This window comes from Ranitomeya variabilis, chromosome 3 (genome assembly GCF_051348905.1).
Source record: "Ranitomeya variabilis isolate aRanVar5 chromosome 3, aRanVar5.hap1, whole genome shotgun sequence".
NCBI classification, from domain to species: domain Eukaryota; kingdom Metazoa; phylum Chordata; class Amphibia; order Anura; family Dendrobatidae; genus Ranitomeya; species Ranitomeya variabilis.
In genome coordinates this window covers 409,280,616-409,297,001 of record NC_135234.1, presented here as the reverse complement: position 1 = coordinate 409,297,001, position 16,386 = coordinate 409,280,616, and the positions used below count along the sequence as shown (strand labels likewise).

Genomic DNA, 16,386 nt, shown 5'->3' with positions numbered 1-16,386 from the left:
TCGCCCACGATAAAGCATGAGTGTGGATCAATCATTCTTTGCGATTGTGTTGCAACCAATGGTATGGGGAGCATTTCACAGGAAGAGGAAAGAATGGATTCAATGAAATTTCATCAAATTCTTGATGCAAACATAACACCATCTGTAAAAAGGCTAAATTTGAAACGAGGATGGCTTCTATAAATGAATAATGATCCTAAAGACATGTCAAAATCCACAATAGACTACTGCAAAAGGCACAAGCTGAAGGTTTTACAATGGCCCTCACAGTCCCCTGATCTGAAAATCATTGAAAATCTGTGGCTAGACCTTAAAATAGCATCGAATGCAAGACGACCCCGGAATCTCACAGATCTGGAAGAATTTTCCAAAGAATAATGGATAGAAATCCCTCAAACAAGAACTGAAATACTCTTGTCTGGCTACAAAAAGTGTTTACAAGCTGTGATACTTTCAAAAGGGGGTGCCGCTAAGTACTAACCATGCAAGGTGCCCAAACTTTTGCATCAGCCCATTTTATTTTTTTGTAGTTTTTAAAATGTAAAAGATGAATATATATATATATATATATATATATATATATATATATATATATATATATATATATATATATATATATATTTGCCTAAAATAGGCCTTTTAGAGATCATTTCATCTTCAACTTGCTTAACTGTTCATAATAACAGGAATTTTGACATGGGGTGCCCAAACTTTTACATGCCACTGTACAGCAGGTGAAATAAGTATTGAGCACATCACCAATTTTCTAAGTAAATATATTTCTAAATCTACTATTGACATGAAATTCCAGCTAGATGTCCGTAGCAACCCATCCAATCCAGACAGGCAAAGAAATCAAACCGTAGCGGTCCATACATTAATTAATGTATAATTATGAATAATGACACTTGGAAAAAGTATTGAACATGCTTACTAAAATGTATTTAATACTTCGTACAAAAGCCTTTGTTGGTGATGACAACTTCAAGAAGCCTCCTGTCCTGTATGGAGAAACTAGTCACATGCATTGCTCAGGTGTGACTTTGGCCCATTCTTCCACACATTATTCAAATTCTGAAGATTCCGTGGGCTCCTTCTATGAACTCTTACCTTTAGTTGCTTCCATAAATTTTCTATTCAATTCAGATCAGGTGGTTGGCTGGGCCATTCTAGCAACTATATTTTCCTTCTCTCAAACCAATAGAGCGTTTCCTTGGCTGTGTGTTTGGGAACATTGTCTTGATGAATTGTCCACCTTGTTCCATCTTCATCTTCCTGGTAGATGTCAGCAGATTTGTAGCAAGAATATCTTGGTACATTTGTACATTCATCTTTCCTTCAATTATATTAAGTTTGCCAGTGCCATATGCTGAAAAACAGCTCCACCCTATAATGTTCCCACCTACAAACTACACTGTTGGTTTGGTATTTTGTGGATGAAATACAGTGCCTTCTGGCCTCCAAACATGGTGTGTATTATGGCATGAAAATTAAGGTATCCAGCTCAGGAAACAAAATCAAAAGTCTTTATTTGGACAAATGTAAAAAGTAAACTTGAACTTGAAGAAGGAAATTATGTTGCATTATTGATTGTTTATAGACAATATTATTTGTATATGTTATGCACATTTATAATTTTTTTTTTGGGGGGGTGTATTTGGAGCGCCCCCACGTAAGGGCAATGGGGTACTCGGTACCAGGTCCTTCTTAGTTCTGGGGATGTCACGGTGGCCTGACCCGGTCCGTGGCCCTTTGAGGGGCGTCCAATGAAAGGTGTAGTTTGTACGGTGTTCGTGACGCCAACTGTGGTACTCGGTCAGGGTGACCGACGCTGCTTAGGGGTCCGCTGGGGTGATGTTATAGCAGCAAGATGGTATACCTTCCCACAGGTGAAGTGTATCCCCAGGGCTTCCCAGAAGTGTAGATGGTAATGGTGGACGATGTGAGGCGCAGGGAATAACGAGGACACAAGGTTGCAGTCTCTTTACCTTTTACTGGAAGCTTCAGCATCCACAGTCCAGGGTACAGACCACAGGGAAGGCAGAGTCCGGCCGGTCCAAAGGCAAATCCAGAGTCCCCTTATCCAGGTGGAAATCAGTAGCCTTCCTACTAGCGCCTGTGTGTTGTAGTCCCTCCCTGCTGAGCAACTCGGTAAGGTCCTCACAACTTTCGTGGATGTTTCTGATGTCTTCTCTCTGTCCCCCAGATGGTATGGATAGGACAAACCCGTATGACTGGGATGGCCTGAGGCTTGTTTATAGGGACCCTAGAGACGCTCCGACCCCCACAATTTGCCACCGTGTCTTCTTAGGTATTAAGGTCGGGCAGCCAACTTGGAATTGACTATCCTGCAGGTCTCTGAAGTAATGCGTAGAGTCAATTAGTCCCTCGGTGTTCCGGCCACCGGCTACGCGCCTCAGAAGGAGGCTGCCTGTCTCGGGGCAGAACTCCTCCTGGTGTTTTCTCCTTGTGCTGTGACTTCGTTTCTCACTCTCTACAACACAGTTCTCTTCATGTCCTTTCTTTGGATACTGCCGCACGTGGGGTAGGCGCAGCTCCGTAGCTTTCTATCCCGCTAGGCCTCTGTCAGGATCCTACCCCTGACAGAGACCCTCTGTCTGCAGCTCAGATGTTCCTCCTTTTCCCCCTGTCTGCCTGACAGGTACTCACTGGGTCAAACCCAGGCAGCATCTGACTAACTTTCTATCCAAACCACCAGTTTTACCCTTCTGTGAGGAGTGCCCTACTAGATAGGAGCATGACTCCCTCTGGTGGATTGGAGTGTGAAGTGTGGTGTATGTTTGGTGATACCTGGAAGGATGGACTCCTTTATTACCTTCAGACGTAATAGAACTCCCCCTGGTGGAAGAATGACATTACTGCAGCAACCAGGACTCTGGGGCGCTGCATATTTTTTTTTCTTCCTCTTTGTGCACTGTTATTCAAGTGTTAATGTAATTCTGTGGAGCAATCATTTCACCCTGTTCCCCATCTGTTTGGGGCATATTTTAATTTGTGGCAAGACTGCTCATTGTAAAACTGAGGACTAAGAACACTACACGTGTTCGAAACACGACCAGTTATTCAAGAGATTCCTTCCCCCTGTATACACTGGTTTGTCAAGCAGCTTACTTTTTACATTTGTCCAAATAAAGATTTTTGATTTTATTTCCTGAGCTGGATACCTTCATTTTCATGCACAAGTATCTGGCATCAAGCAGAGATGTTTCCGTGCTCGGATCAAAATTCTCATAGGCTGTGAGAATACCATCATAAGGATGAGCTGAATTATTTCCTTTTTTCTGTGTATTATGGCATCCAAACAGTTCAGTTTTGGTATCATCTGACCAGACTATACACACTGCTCAAAAAAATAAAGGGAACACTTAAACAACAGAATATAACTCCAAGTGAATCAAACTTCTGTGAAATCATACTGTCCACTTAGGAAGCAACACTGTTTGACAATCAATTTCACATGCTGTTGTGCAAATGGAATAGAAAACAGATGGAAATTATTGGCAATTATCAAAACACACTCAGTAAAGGAGTGGTTCTGCACGTGGGGACCACATACCACATCTCAGTACCAATGCTTTCTGGCTGATGTTTTGGTCACCTTTGAATGTTGGTTCTGCTTTCACACTCGTGGTAGCATGAGACGGACTCTACAACCCACACAAGTGGCTCAAGTAGTGCAGCTCATCCGGGATGGCACATCAATGTGGCTGTAGCAAGAAGGTTTGCTGTGTCTGTCAGCGTAGTGTCCAGAGGCTGGAGGCACTAACAGGAGATGGGTCAGTACACCAGGAGACGTGGAGGGGGCCAAAGGAGGGCAACAACCCAGCAGCAGGACTGCTGCCTCAACCTTTGTGCAAGGAGCAACAGGAGGAGCACTGTCAGAGCCCTGCAAAATGACCTCCAGCAGGCCACAAATGTGCATGTGTCTGCACAAACGGTTAGAAACCGACTCCATGAGGATGGTCTGAGTGCCCGATGTCCACAGATGGGGGTTGTGCTCACAGCCCAACACCATACAGGATGCTTGGCATTTGCCACATAACATCAGGATTGGCAAATTCGCCACTGGCATCCTGTGCTCCTCAGAGATGAAAACAGGTTCACATTGAGCACATGTGACAGACGTGAGATGCCGTGGAGAGCGATCTGCTGCCTGCAACATCCTTCAGCATGACCAGTTTGGCAGTGAGTCAATAATGTTGTGGGGTGGCATTTCTTTGGAGGGTCGCACAGCCCTCCATTTGCTCGCCAGAGGTAGCCTGACTGCCATTAGGTACCAAGATGAGATCCTCAGACCCCTTGTGAGACCATATGCAGATGCAGTTGGCCCTGGGTTCCTCTTAATGCAGGACAATGCCAGACCTCATGTGGCTATGTGGCTGGAGTGTGTCAGCAGTTCCTGCAAGATGAAGGCATTGAAACTTTGGACTGGCCCGCCCGTTCCCCAGACCTGAATCTGATTGAACACATCTGGGACATCATGTCTCACACCATCCACCAACATCACGTTGCACCACAGACTGTCCAGGAGTTGGCAGATGCTTTAGTCCAGGTCTGGCAGGAGATCCCTCAGGAGACCATCTGCTGCCTCATCAGGAGCATGCCCAGGCATTGTAGGGAGATCATACAGGCACGTGGAGGCCACACACACTACTGAGCATCATTTCCTTGTCTTGAGGCATTTCCACGGAAGTTGGATCAGCCTGTAACTTCATTTTCCACTTTGATTTGGAGCATCTTTCCAACTCCAGACCTCCGTGGGATATTAGTTGTGATTTATGTTTATCATTTTTAGGTTATATTGTTCTCAACACAGTCCACTATGTAATGAATAAAGATTTACAACTGGAATATTTCATTCAGTGATATCTAGGATGTGGGATTTTAGGGTTCCCTTTATTTTTTGGAGCAGTGTATTTTCCCAATATTTCACAGGCTTGTTTAAATGTTGTTCAGCAAACTTTAAATGCACTTGAACATGCTTTTTGTTTAGCAATGGAGTCTTGCGTGGTTAGTGTGCACAGATGCCATGGAGGTTGAGTGTATTACTTATAGTTTCCTTTGAAACAATTGTGCCTGCTGATTCCATGTCTTTCTGTAGCTGTTTAGTAGCTGTTTACAGGTGGTCCTTGGCTCTTGAACAACACTACTGATAATTCTTCTCACTCCTTTGTCTGAAATCCTGCGAGGAGCACCTGGTCGTGTCCGGTTTATAATGAAATTATATTCTTTCCACTTCCAGATTATGGCCCCAACAGTGCTCACTGGATCCTTCAGTAGTTTAAAAATTCTTCTGTAATCAATGCCAATAAGGTCTTGAGACAGCTCACTGGTTTTACCCATCTTGAGATGTTTCTTATGTGGCACATTGGTATTGAAACACCTTTTTATAGGCCATCAGTTTAACCAGCTGATATTTTTCACTGAGGGCAGGATTGTTTTCGAACTGTTAATAGAGTACAGCTTGTGTCATGACCTTCCATGAATTTTTGCACCTCTCTTTCATCATGTGTTCAATACCTTTTCTCAGTATCGTCTCTCATTATTACACATAACTTAAAGTGAACCTGTCAGCAAGATTGTGCAAAGTAACCTACAGTCACTGTCAGGTCCGCGCCGTTATATTGATTAAAACGATACCTTGGTTGATGAAATCCGTCTTGTGGTTGTTTATTCTTTATTTTCAGTTTTGAGTTAATGATATGCTTGTACTTCGGTGTGGGCCTTCATGTGGTGCTCTGATTAGGTATTCGCCTAGCCTAGTATGGCTTCTAAAGGTACCTTCACACGAAACGACTTTGTAACGATATCGCTAGCGATCCGTGACGTTGCAGCGTCCTCGCTAGCGATATCGTTTAGTTTGACATGCAGCAGCGATCAGGATCCTGCTGTGATGTCGCTGGTCGCTGAATAAAGTCCAGAACTTTATTTGGTCGTCCGATCGCCGTGTATCGTTGTGTTTGAAAGCAAAAGCAATGATACCAGCGATGTTTTACACTGGTAACCAGGGTAAACATCGGGTTACCAAGCGCAGGGCCGCGCTTAGTAACCCGATGTTTACCCTGGTTACCAGCGTAAAAGTAAAAAAAACAAACAGTACATACTCACCTGCGCGTCCCCCAGCGTCTGCTTCCTGACACTTACTGAGCGCCGGCCCTAAAGTGAAAGTGAAAGCACAGCGGTGACGTCACCGCTGTGCTGTTAGGGCCGGAGCTCAGTCAGTGTCAGGAAGCAGACGCTGGGGGACGCGCAGGTGAGTATGTACTGTTTGTTTTTTTTACTTTTACGCTGGTAACCAGGGTAAACATCGGGTTACTAAGCACGGCCCTGCGCTTAGCAACCCGATGTTTACCCTGGTTACCCGGGGACCTCAGCATCGTTGGTCGCTGGAGAGCGGTCTGTGTGACAGCTCCCCAGCGATCAAACAGCGACGCTGCAGCGATCGGCATCGTTGTCGCTATCGCTGCAGCGTCGCTTCGTGTGAAGGTACCTTAACAGAGATTCTAACTACCGTGTATGTGCTAATACTCCTATAATAAAACATTGCACTTCTACCAGTAAAATCTTAATCTGGGGACATTACCAGAACCGAACGTGTAAAAGAGCCATCTAGAGCCCCACATCTCCAATAAGAATTTGGGGTAGTCAGCACTTTTGTAATTTATTTATTAATGTAGTTACCTTTATGCATTATCTGTTCCCTTATTTTTCTTTTTGTGAAAAAAACAAAACAAAACCCTGAAGATTTACATTCATCATTATGAACATGTATTTTGTTACTGATTAGGTATACTCATAACTCCCTAGATGCATAGCTGTGGTACTCTTACAGATTGGCCGTATCAACTCCAAATACAATACATTGTTTCATATTTGACATCAGTTCACACCTAAAAGAGCATAGCACTCCACTTGTCAAATTCGCAAAGCATATCAATAAAATCTAGCTTTATATCAACCTTTCTGTTAGGAATTGGCTGGGCTGATAGTGGAGCTTTATGGTCTTTTAGTTGTTAACTAATACTGAATTTCTTTTCCTTTCATCCGAGACTAATGTGTATTATTTCGTATTGGTGGAGAAAAAAGTTTCCATTAAATTTTATTTCTTTTTTTTATATTGTAACAGACAAACCGAATTGTGCGTTTTGATTTTAATTCCCACGCTTCCAGTAAGTATATGTATTTTACTAAACTATGCAGTCTTACTAAATACAGAATTACATACATAGTAATAGAAGCACTCTTCAGTTTAATTAATAGGAACCCAATATAGTTGTATTATATGCAAAGTGTCATGCATTTTAATAATATAAATGGAAATAGAGGGGATGTGTTAGTTTGTGATTCTCTAAATTGGCTATATACCACATCGAAAATTATTATGGAAATTACATTTTTTTCTGATTTTCCTAAATGGTTGACACAAGTGAGTCAGTATAAATGTTCAAATCAGCAACCATATAAATCAAATTTTAATAAACAAAATTCCCAATGATATATTTTTTTTTTCAAAACTAAAAAAGCTCAAAATGTAGTGTTTAGTGATGAGTGAGCATGCTCAGATATCCGTTATCCGAGTCTCTCAGGCGTGCTCGGATAATATTCGAGTCCCCCACGGCTGCATGATTCGCGGCTGTTAGACAGCCGCAACACATGCGGGGATTGCCTAACAAACAGGGAATCCCTGCATGTGTTGCAGCTGTCTAACAGGACTCGAACATATTACTCAAGCCCGCCTGAGATACTAGGATAAAATCCTAGCATTCTCGGATAACATGATATCTGAGCACGCTTGCTCATCACTAGTACTGTTCCAAACATTTTATAGGTTGTAAAGAACTGAAAAAGATCATTTGTTGAATTTGCTGCATTAAAAGGTCGCATTTACTGAAATCAAAAGCTTTTCCAATCAAAAACATCTTAACAGGCCTAGTATTAACATAGGTTCCCTTTTTTGATATCACCCTCACAATTCTTTAATGCATTGAACTTGTGATTTTTTTGTATAGTTTCTGCTTACATTTCTTGACCGAATGTCTGACTAGTCTCCCTGAGCAGCTGTTTTGATGTTAACTGCCTCCTACCGTCATAGATCATTTGCTGGAAAATACTCTAAAGGTTCTCAGTAGGGTTCAGGTCAGGGTATTCTTTGCAGCATGAGATTGTGCATGATTCCGGCCTAAAACATGACTCCTTGCTGACATTGCTGCCTTGATAAGACATGGTGGCCATCCACCTACCATCCACTACTCCATCCATGTGGAACATCCAGGGTTGCACAGCACTCATCAGTAGTGTTGAGCGATACCGTCCGATACTTGAAAGTATCGGTATCGGAAAGTATCGGCCGATACCGGCAAAGTACTCACCTCTCCGACGCAGCCTGCACCTTACCGAGGGAAGCGGCAGCGTTCTTTGTTTAAAATTCGCGCTTTTCTTTCCTTTACGTGAAGTCCCGGCTTGTGATTGGTCGCGTGCCGCCCATGTGGCCGGGACGCAACCAATCACAGCAAGCCGTGACGTAATTTCAGGTCCTTCAGGATTTTAAAATTACGTTCCGGCGTTGTGATTGGTTGCGTCGCAGTCACATGGGCGACGCAACCAATCACAGCAAGCCGTGACGTAATTTCAGGTCCTTCAGGATTTTAAAATTACGTCCCGGCTTTGTGATTGGTTGCGTCGCGGTCAACCAATCACAAGCCAGGAGGCTGGACACGCCTCCCGTGACGTCACGGCTTGTGATTGGTTGCGTCGCCCATGTGACTGCGACGCAACCAATCACAAAGCCGGGACGTAATTTTAAAATCCTTAAGGACCTGAAATTACGCCACGGCTTGCTGTGATTGGTTGCGTCGCCCATGTGACTGCGACGCAACCAATCACAAAGCCGGGACTTCACGTAAGGAAAGAAAAGCGCGAATTTTAAACAAAGTCTGCTGCCGCTTCCCTCGGTAAGGTGCAGGCTGCGTCGGAGAGGTGAGTATAGCAATATTTTTTATTTTAATTCTCTCTTTTACACATTTTTACATTAATGTTGTTTCGATACCGATACCCGATACCACAAAAGTATCGGATCTCGGTATCGGAATTCCGATACAGCAAATATCGGCCGATACCCGATACTTGCGGTATCGGAATGCTCAACACTACTCATCAGTAAACAAGACTGTTCAAAATTAGTTTTTATGTATGTTTGGGCCCATTGCAACTGTTTCTGCTCATGAACACTCTTTAGGGAAGGCTGAATAGTAGGCTTATACACAACTGTAAACCTCTGGAAGGTCCTACACCTCAAGGTTCGCAGGACTCCAGAGGCACCAGCAGCTTCAAGTACCTGTTTGCTGCTTTGTAATGGTATTTTAGCATCCACTCTCTTAATCCGATGAGTTTGTCTGGCAGAAACCTTCCTCATTGTGACTTTATCTGCACAGACATGTTTTTGCTCTATATCAGCCACAAATCTCTTCACAGTACAATGATCATGCTTAAGTTTTCGTGAAACATCTAATGTTTTCTTACCTTGTCTTAAGCATTGCTCTATTTGTCACTTTTTTGCAATAGAGGGAACCTTATTCTTTCCCATATTGCCTGAAACCTGTGGCCTGCTTAATAATGTGGAACATCCTTCTTAAATAGTTTTAATTTGGTTCACTTGGCTAACTATCACAGGTGTTTGAGATTGATTTCAGTTATCCAAAGAGACCTGAGACACAAAACCATCCATGACTTTATTGAAAAAAAAAATTACATCTTCTTGGCACTTAAATCCAATTTGCATAATCATTTGGAATACATTGTATATTATCTATTATTACATTCCTTTTCACATTGGTAAAATATTTTGGTAGTTACCAGTGAGAATTTGCTTTTAAATACAATGTATACAGCTTATGAAATAAAGATATTTAAAGAGATTGTTCAGGATTTCAGGATTTTCACAAAAGTCTGCAGTCACAGAGTGACTGCAGACTTTTGTGATAAATCTGAACAACCCATTTAAGATCGTAAACAATAGCCAGGCAAAAAATAATGTAATATGTCTGCAAAGTGTAAATATTTACAATAAACACTGTTTACTGCTGGACTGAATATTTGTATACTGTAAGTACCGTATTTTTTGGACCTATAAGATGCACCAAACCATAAGACTCACCTAGGTTTTTGAGGAGGAAAAAAAATTGAAGCAAAAAATGCGGTCAATTCTGTACTAAAATCCCCCATCCTGGTGTATATATATGTCCCCAATCCAGGTATACATGGCCCCCTCATCACCATCCTGGTATACATGGTCCCCTCATCTTCATCCTGGTAGACATGATCCCCTCATCCCCAACCTGGTATACATGGCCCCCACACTGGTACACATGGTCCCCTCATCCCTGTCCTTGTGTACATGGCCCCCTCATCCCCATCCTGGTATACATGGTACCCTCATCCCCATCCTGGTACACATGGTGCCCTCATCTCCATCCTGGTATACATGGCCCCTCATTCCCATCCTGGTATATATGACCCTTCATTCCCACCCTGGTATACATGGCCCCCTCATCCCCATACTGGTATTCATGGTCCCCTCATCCCCATTCTGGTATACATGGTCCCCTCATCCCCATCCTGGTATGCATGGCACCCTCATCCCCATCCTGGTATGCATGGTCCCCTCATCCCCATCCTGGTTTGCATGGTCCCCTCAACCCCAACCTGGTATACATGGCCCCCTTGTGCTCCCTCACAGCGTCCTGTTCTGATGCCAGCAGCTGATTTATGCTTGTAAGCAGCACATAGCAGTGCTGTTATGTGGTGCTTACAAGCCGAGAACAGCTGTTGGAATGCTCACTGCTCTCCACGCCCGGGATTATGGGCATGTTTAGCAGTGAATATTAATTTCACTTTAATAGCAGGCACACTATTAGCCGCAGCTGCCTGTTTCCTGCAGCGGCTGGGCGATCATGTGTGCCCACTACAAAAGAGAGTGAATATTTACTGCTCCCCACATCCATAGTCCCTCCCACTTCTTGGTGCCAGCTTCAGTGCATAGAGGTGGGAACGACTATGGGCGTGGGGAGTAGTGAATATTCATTCTCTTTAATAACAAGCACACGCGATCGCCCAACCGCTACAGGAGCCGGCGGCTGCAACTAAGGCTGCCGTCACACTAGCAGTATTTGGTCAGTATTTTACATCAGTATTTGTAAGCCAAAACCAGGAGTGGGTGATAAATGCAGAAGTGGTGCACATGTTTCTATTATACTTTTCCTCTATTTGTTCCACTCTTGGTTTTGGCTTACAAATACTGATGTAAAATACTAACCAAATACTGCTAATGTGACGGCAGCCTTACAGTGTGCCTGCTAATAAAGAGAATGAATACTCACCGCTCCCCATGCCCATAGTTCATCTCACTTCTCGGGGCCAGCTTCAGTGCACAGAGGTGCTAGGGGACTAACAGCAGGCACAGGTGTTAGCCACAGCAGCCGTTTCATGCCTCCTGTGAGCCGCTTGTCCGCCACTGCCGCTCTCCCAAATTTTTGCAGGAAAAAAGTGTGTCTTATAGTCCGAAAAAAATTGTATATATCCACTCCTTGTGTAAGATAACCTCAGTCTAAGTTCAAACTATGTTTCTTCGTGTGGAAAATCTATTTCTAAATTGTACTATCTAATGACCTCATGTGTTCTACTTCAACGTTACTCATATATTTTGTGTATACTTTTTTAGGCATTTTTCCTTTTCCAACTTAAACTTCGCTATTTACAGAACCAGGTACATCATCTTATCAATGCAATCTGTCGAAATTGATAAATGGACATTTATTTATACTGCTGATAATCTTGTTATTATTGTTGTCATTATTAGTAGTAGTAGCAGCAGTATTTCATTAGTGTTGAGTAGTTTTATTTTTGTAATTGATCTATGTTCTTATGGATGACAATCCCCGTTTTATAAAAATGTGGCCTAGACCTGCCATGGCTGTTATATCGTACCAAGAGCATGGATTATTAGATTTTCTGTCATTTTATTCCTGGAAGGTGAAAATACTGGATCGGTAACAGGGTCAGTATCAGTACCTAATAATGTATGGAAAATGCAGGAGACCATTGCAAGGGGTCAAAAAATACCGTACTTAATGTACAATAAGGAAAAAGGGTTTTAATAAATTACAATTTATTTACCCTCACAATTTGAAAATACTTTTAATATTGATATGGAAAATTTGTAACAGGAAAAAAATCCAATCTTCACAGGTGATTTTAATAAAAGAAAATGTATTTAGAATAAAGTTACAATTAAAAGAGATATATAGCCATAGGGTATAAAAAGGCGTACATGGAATCACTATGCCTATGAGAGAGGGATTTGCACTTTTGTAAATGTTGAATATCAGTAATAATTAAACAATTCATAAGCAAAGTATAAACAATTACGCTAATAGTTTTCAAGGATAATACTGTCGGTAAAGGCTTTGTGGCATCTTGTTTCTGTGAGTACTTAAGTATAGAACAATGAATTGCGGGAAAAACGCGGAAAATCCACAAAATTAATGAACATGCTGCTTTTTTACCGCGATGCATTTTTTTGCGGAAAAAAATGCACCATGTGCACAAAACATGCAGAATGCATTCTAAATGATAGGATGCATAATGTATGTGTTTTTAATGAGTTTTTATAGCGTTTTTATCGCGAAAAATGCGAAAAAAACGCGAAAAAACCTGAACGTGTGCACATACCCTTACAGAACATTGTATCAATATCAGCCTTTGTTTCTTTTAGCTCAAACAGAGCATGATTTTATAAAGCTGGTATATAGCTGGCATATAACAAGTAGTATAACATATCGGCAAATTATAGATAATAGCTGTATTGATTTTTTTTTTATCAGTGTATAGTACTTTGTCAGGACCGGTTTTAGACAAAGTGGAGCTCTATCCAAATGTTTAAAGTGGGGCCCCGAATGCTAACATATAGCACCATCACACAGACTCATTTTGGTTGTATTTGCATGTGCTGAGTTCAGGCCGCTAAACAAGCGTGATGGACAATATTGAAGTTGTTCAATGCTTGTTTCCTGGCCTTTTTACACCAGCTGAGGAAGAATGATGGGCATAGAACGATCACTAGTAAATCAGTCTGTCCCATACAGCATCATGTTATCAGCAGCATATCTGCAGATTACACCACATGATGTGCTGCTGAGAACAATGATTTTTGTTTTGGCATAAACAATCCAAATACTCGAAGAATAGGCAGCATTTTGCCCCATATCCCTCCATATACTTTAATACACTCCACACAGTGCTCAATATAGTATCATTTGCTCAACATATCCTCCCTATAGTATAATGTACTCCCCAGTCCTCCATATATTTATTATAATGCATCCTATAGTCCTCCACATTATATAATGCACCCCCCATAGTCCTCCATATAGTACAATGCACTCCTTAAAGTATAATGCACTTCATAGTTCTTCACATAGTATAATACATTCCTCATAGTCTTTGATACAGTATAATGCAGGTTCCATATAGTACATATAGTATAATGTACTCCCCATGGTCCTTGATAGAGTATAATGCAACTCATAGCCCTCAGAGTATAATGCAGCCCTCATAGAGTACAATGGGATTAGTAGGAGAATAAGGAGTATCAAGTGAATACAATAAAAGCATAAGTTTTTATTAGAAAAGCATTAATAAGAATGGGTAACAAGGTAAAAGTGATGCAATACAAAGACAAACAGATACACACGTGGTCAAAACTGTTGGTACCCCTCACTTAATAACAGAAAAACCAGGGCCGGCCCGAACGTATAGGCGAACTAGGCGGCCGCCTAGGGCGCCGACCCTAAGGGGGCGCCATAGAAAAAATAGAAAAAATTATAAAAAATCTTTTCAAAAGGCAAAAGGTGTATGGAGCGGAGCTGAATGTGTATGAGGTGTATGGAGCGGAGCCGTGTGTGTATGAGGTGTACGGAGCAGAGCCGTGTGTATGTGGTGTACGGAGCGGAGTCGTGTGTGTATGAGGTGTATGGAGCGGAGCTACATGTGTACGAGGTGTACGGAGCGGAGCCGCGTGTGTGCGAGGTGTATGGAGCGGAGCGCGTGTGTACGGAGCGCAGCCGCGTGTGTAGGAGTAGCTATGTGTGGCCATTATACGGTACGGAGTATCATGTGCGGCCAATATACAGTATGGAGCATCATGTGTGGCCATTATACAGTATGGAGCATCATGTGTGGCCATTATACAGTATGGAGCATCATGTGTGGCCATTATACAGTATGGAGCACTGTGTGGCCATATTTTTTTGTTTATAATTATTCTTTATGAAACAGTGTGATCAGCAGTGCTAAATGGGTGTGGTTGGGATGTGGATATGGGTGTGGCTAGTTATGAATGGGTGTGGTCAGAGGCGTGGCCTAAAATTTGCCGCGGGCGCGCTTAGCGCACCGCAAACTTTGTCCCTCTTTCCCATCTTCAAAACTTGGGAGGTATGTTAAAAGTAGTAGGGGCGCAACAAAATAGTTTCGCTTAGGGCACCGTAATCTCTCGGGCCGGCCCTGAGCAAAACCCATAATGGTCACAAAATTAACTTGAATCTGGCAAAAGTAATAATAAATAAAAGATCTATGAAAATGAACAAATGAAAGTCAGACATTGCTTTTCAACCATGCTTCCACAGAATTTTTTAAAAATAAAGCTCATGAAATAGGCCTGGACAGAAATGATGGCACCCCTGAAAATAATGTAACAAAAGGGACATGTTAAATCAAGATGTGTCCACTAACTAGCATCACAGGTGTCTACAATCTTGGAATCAGTGAGTGGGCCTGTATATAGGGCTACAGATACTCACTGTGCTGTTTGGTAACATGGTGTGTATCACACTCAACATGGACCAGAGGAAACGAAGGAAAGAGCTGTCCCAGGAGTAGTGTTGAGCATTCCGATACTGCAAATATCGGGTATCGGCCGATATTCGCTGTATCGGAATTCCGATACCGAGTTCCGATATTTTTGCGATATCGGAAATTGGAATCGGAAGTTCCTATAGTGAAATTATGCAGTAAAATGAAGTGTCGGCGGTGCGTGGGCGGAGACTGCATGTGCGCATGTGCGGGAGGTGTCTGTGCGTGACCGTGGGCTCTCTGCGTGTGTGCCGGAGCTCTGTGCGGCGTGCGAGGGGTCTCTGTGCGGCGTGCGGGGTGTCTCTGTGCGGCATTCGGGGTGTCTCTGTGCGGCATGCGGGGTGTCTCTGTGCAGCGTGCGGGGGCTCTGTGCAGCGTGCGGTGTCTCTCTGCGGCATGCGGGGGTCTCTGTGCGGCGTGCGGGGTGTCTCTGCGGCGTGGGGGGGTCTCTGTGCGGCGTGCGGGGTGTCTCTGCGGCGTGTGGGGTGTCTCAGTGTGGGCATCGTCCGATGGGACTACAAGTCCCATCGGATGATGCCTGCTACACTGACAGTGATTGACACATTAGCCAATGATGGGACAGTAGTAGTCCCATCATCCGGCTAATGTGTTGAATGAAAAAAAAATTAAAAAAATACTCCCTACATGCTACATACATACTACATACATACATGCTACATACGTGCTACATACATACATGCTATATACATGCTACATACATGCTACATACATACTACATACATACATACATGCTACATACATGCTACATACATACATGCTACAGCTACATACATACTACATACATACTACATACATGCTACATACATACTACATACATGCTACATACATACTACATACATACTACATACATACTACATACATGCTACACACATGCTACATACATGCTACATACATACTACATACATGCTACATACATGCTACATACATACTACATACATACATACTCCATACATGCTACATACATACTACATACATACTACATACATGCTACATACATGCTACATACATACATACATACTACATGCATACTACATACAATACATTCATACATTACATACATATAGACATACAGTACATACATACTACACAGATACTGCATACATACTACATACAATACATTCATACATTACATACATGACATACATATATACAGGGGTGTCAAACTGCATTCCTCAAGGGCTGCAAACAGGTCATGTTTTCAGGATTTCCTTGTATTGCACAGGTGATCATTTAATCACCTGCACAGAATGATTCCAGCACCTTGTGCAATGAGAAGGAAATCTTGAAAACACGCATGGTTTGAGGCCCTCGAGGAATGCAGTTTGACACCCCTGCAGACATACAGTACATTAAACATAGATTACATACTCACCATTACTTGTCACTTTGTTCCCCGAAGCCAGTGTCAACCTGTAAAAAATATGAAAAAAACAAACAACC

At 42.5% G+C, this 16,386-nt stretch overlaps 1 protein-coding gene across 2 annotated transcripts in view; it reads left to right on the top strand.

The window, feature by feature from the left end:
* The window catches only part of LOC143816176 (multidrug and toxin extrusion protein 1-like), a 139,576-nt gene that overhangs the window by 58,631 nt on the left and 64,559 nt on the right, over nucleotides 1-16,386 (top strand). For both annotated transcript variants that reach the window (XM_077296250.1, XM_077296248.1), the window contains 2 exons: nucleotides 7,148-7,190; nucleotides 11,738-11,782. In XM_077296250.1, coding sequence (XP_077152365.1) covers nucleotides 7,148-7,190; nucleotides 11,738-11,782 — 88 coding nt within the window. The remainder of the gene's footprint in view (nucleotides 1-7,147; nucleotides 7,191-11,737; nucleotides 11,783-16,386) is intronic.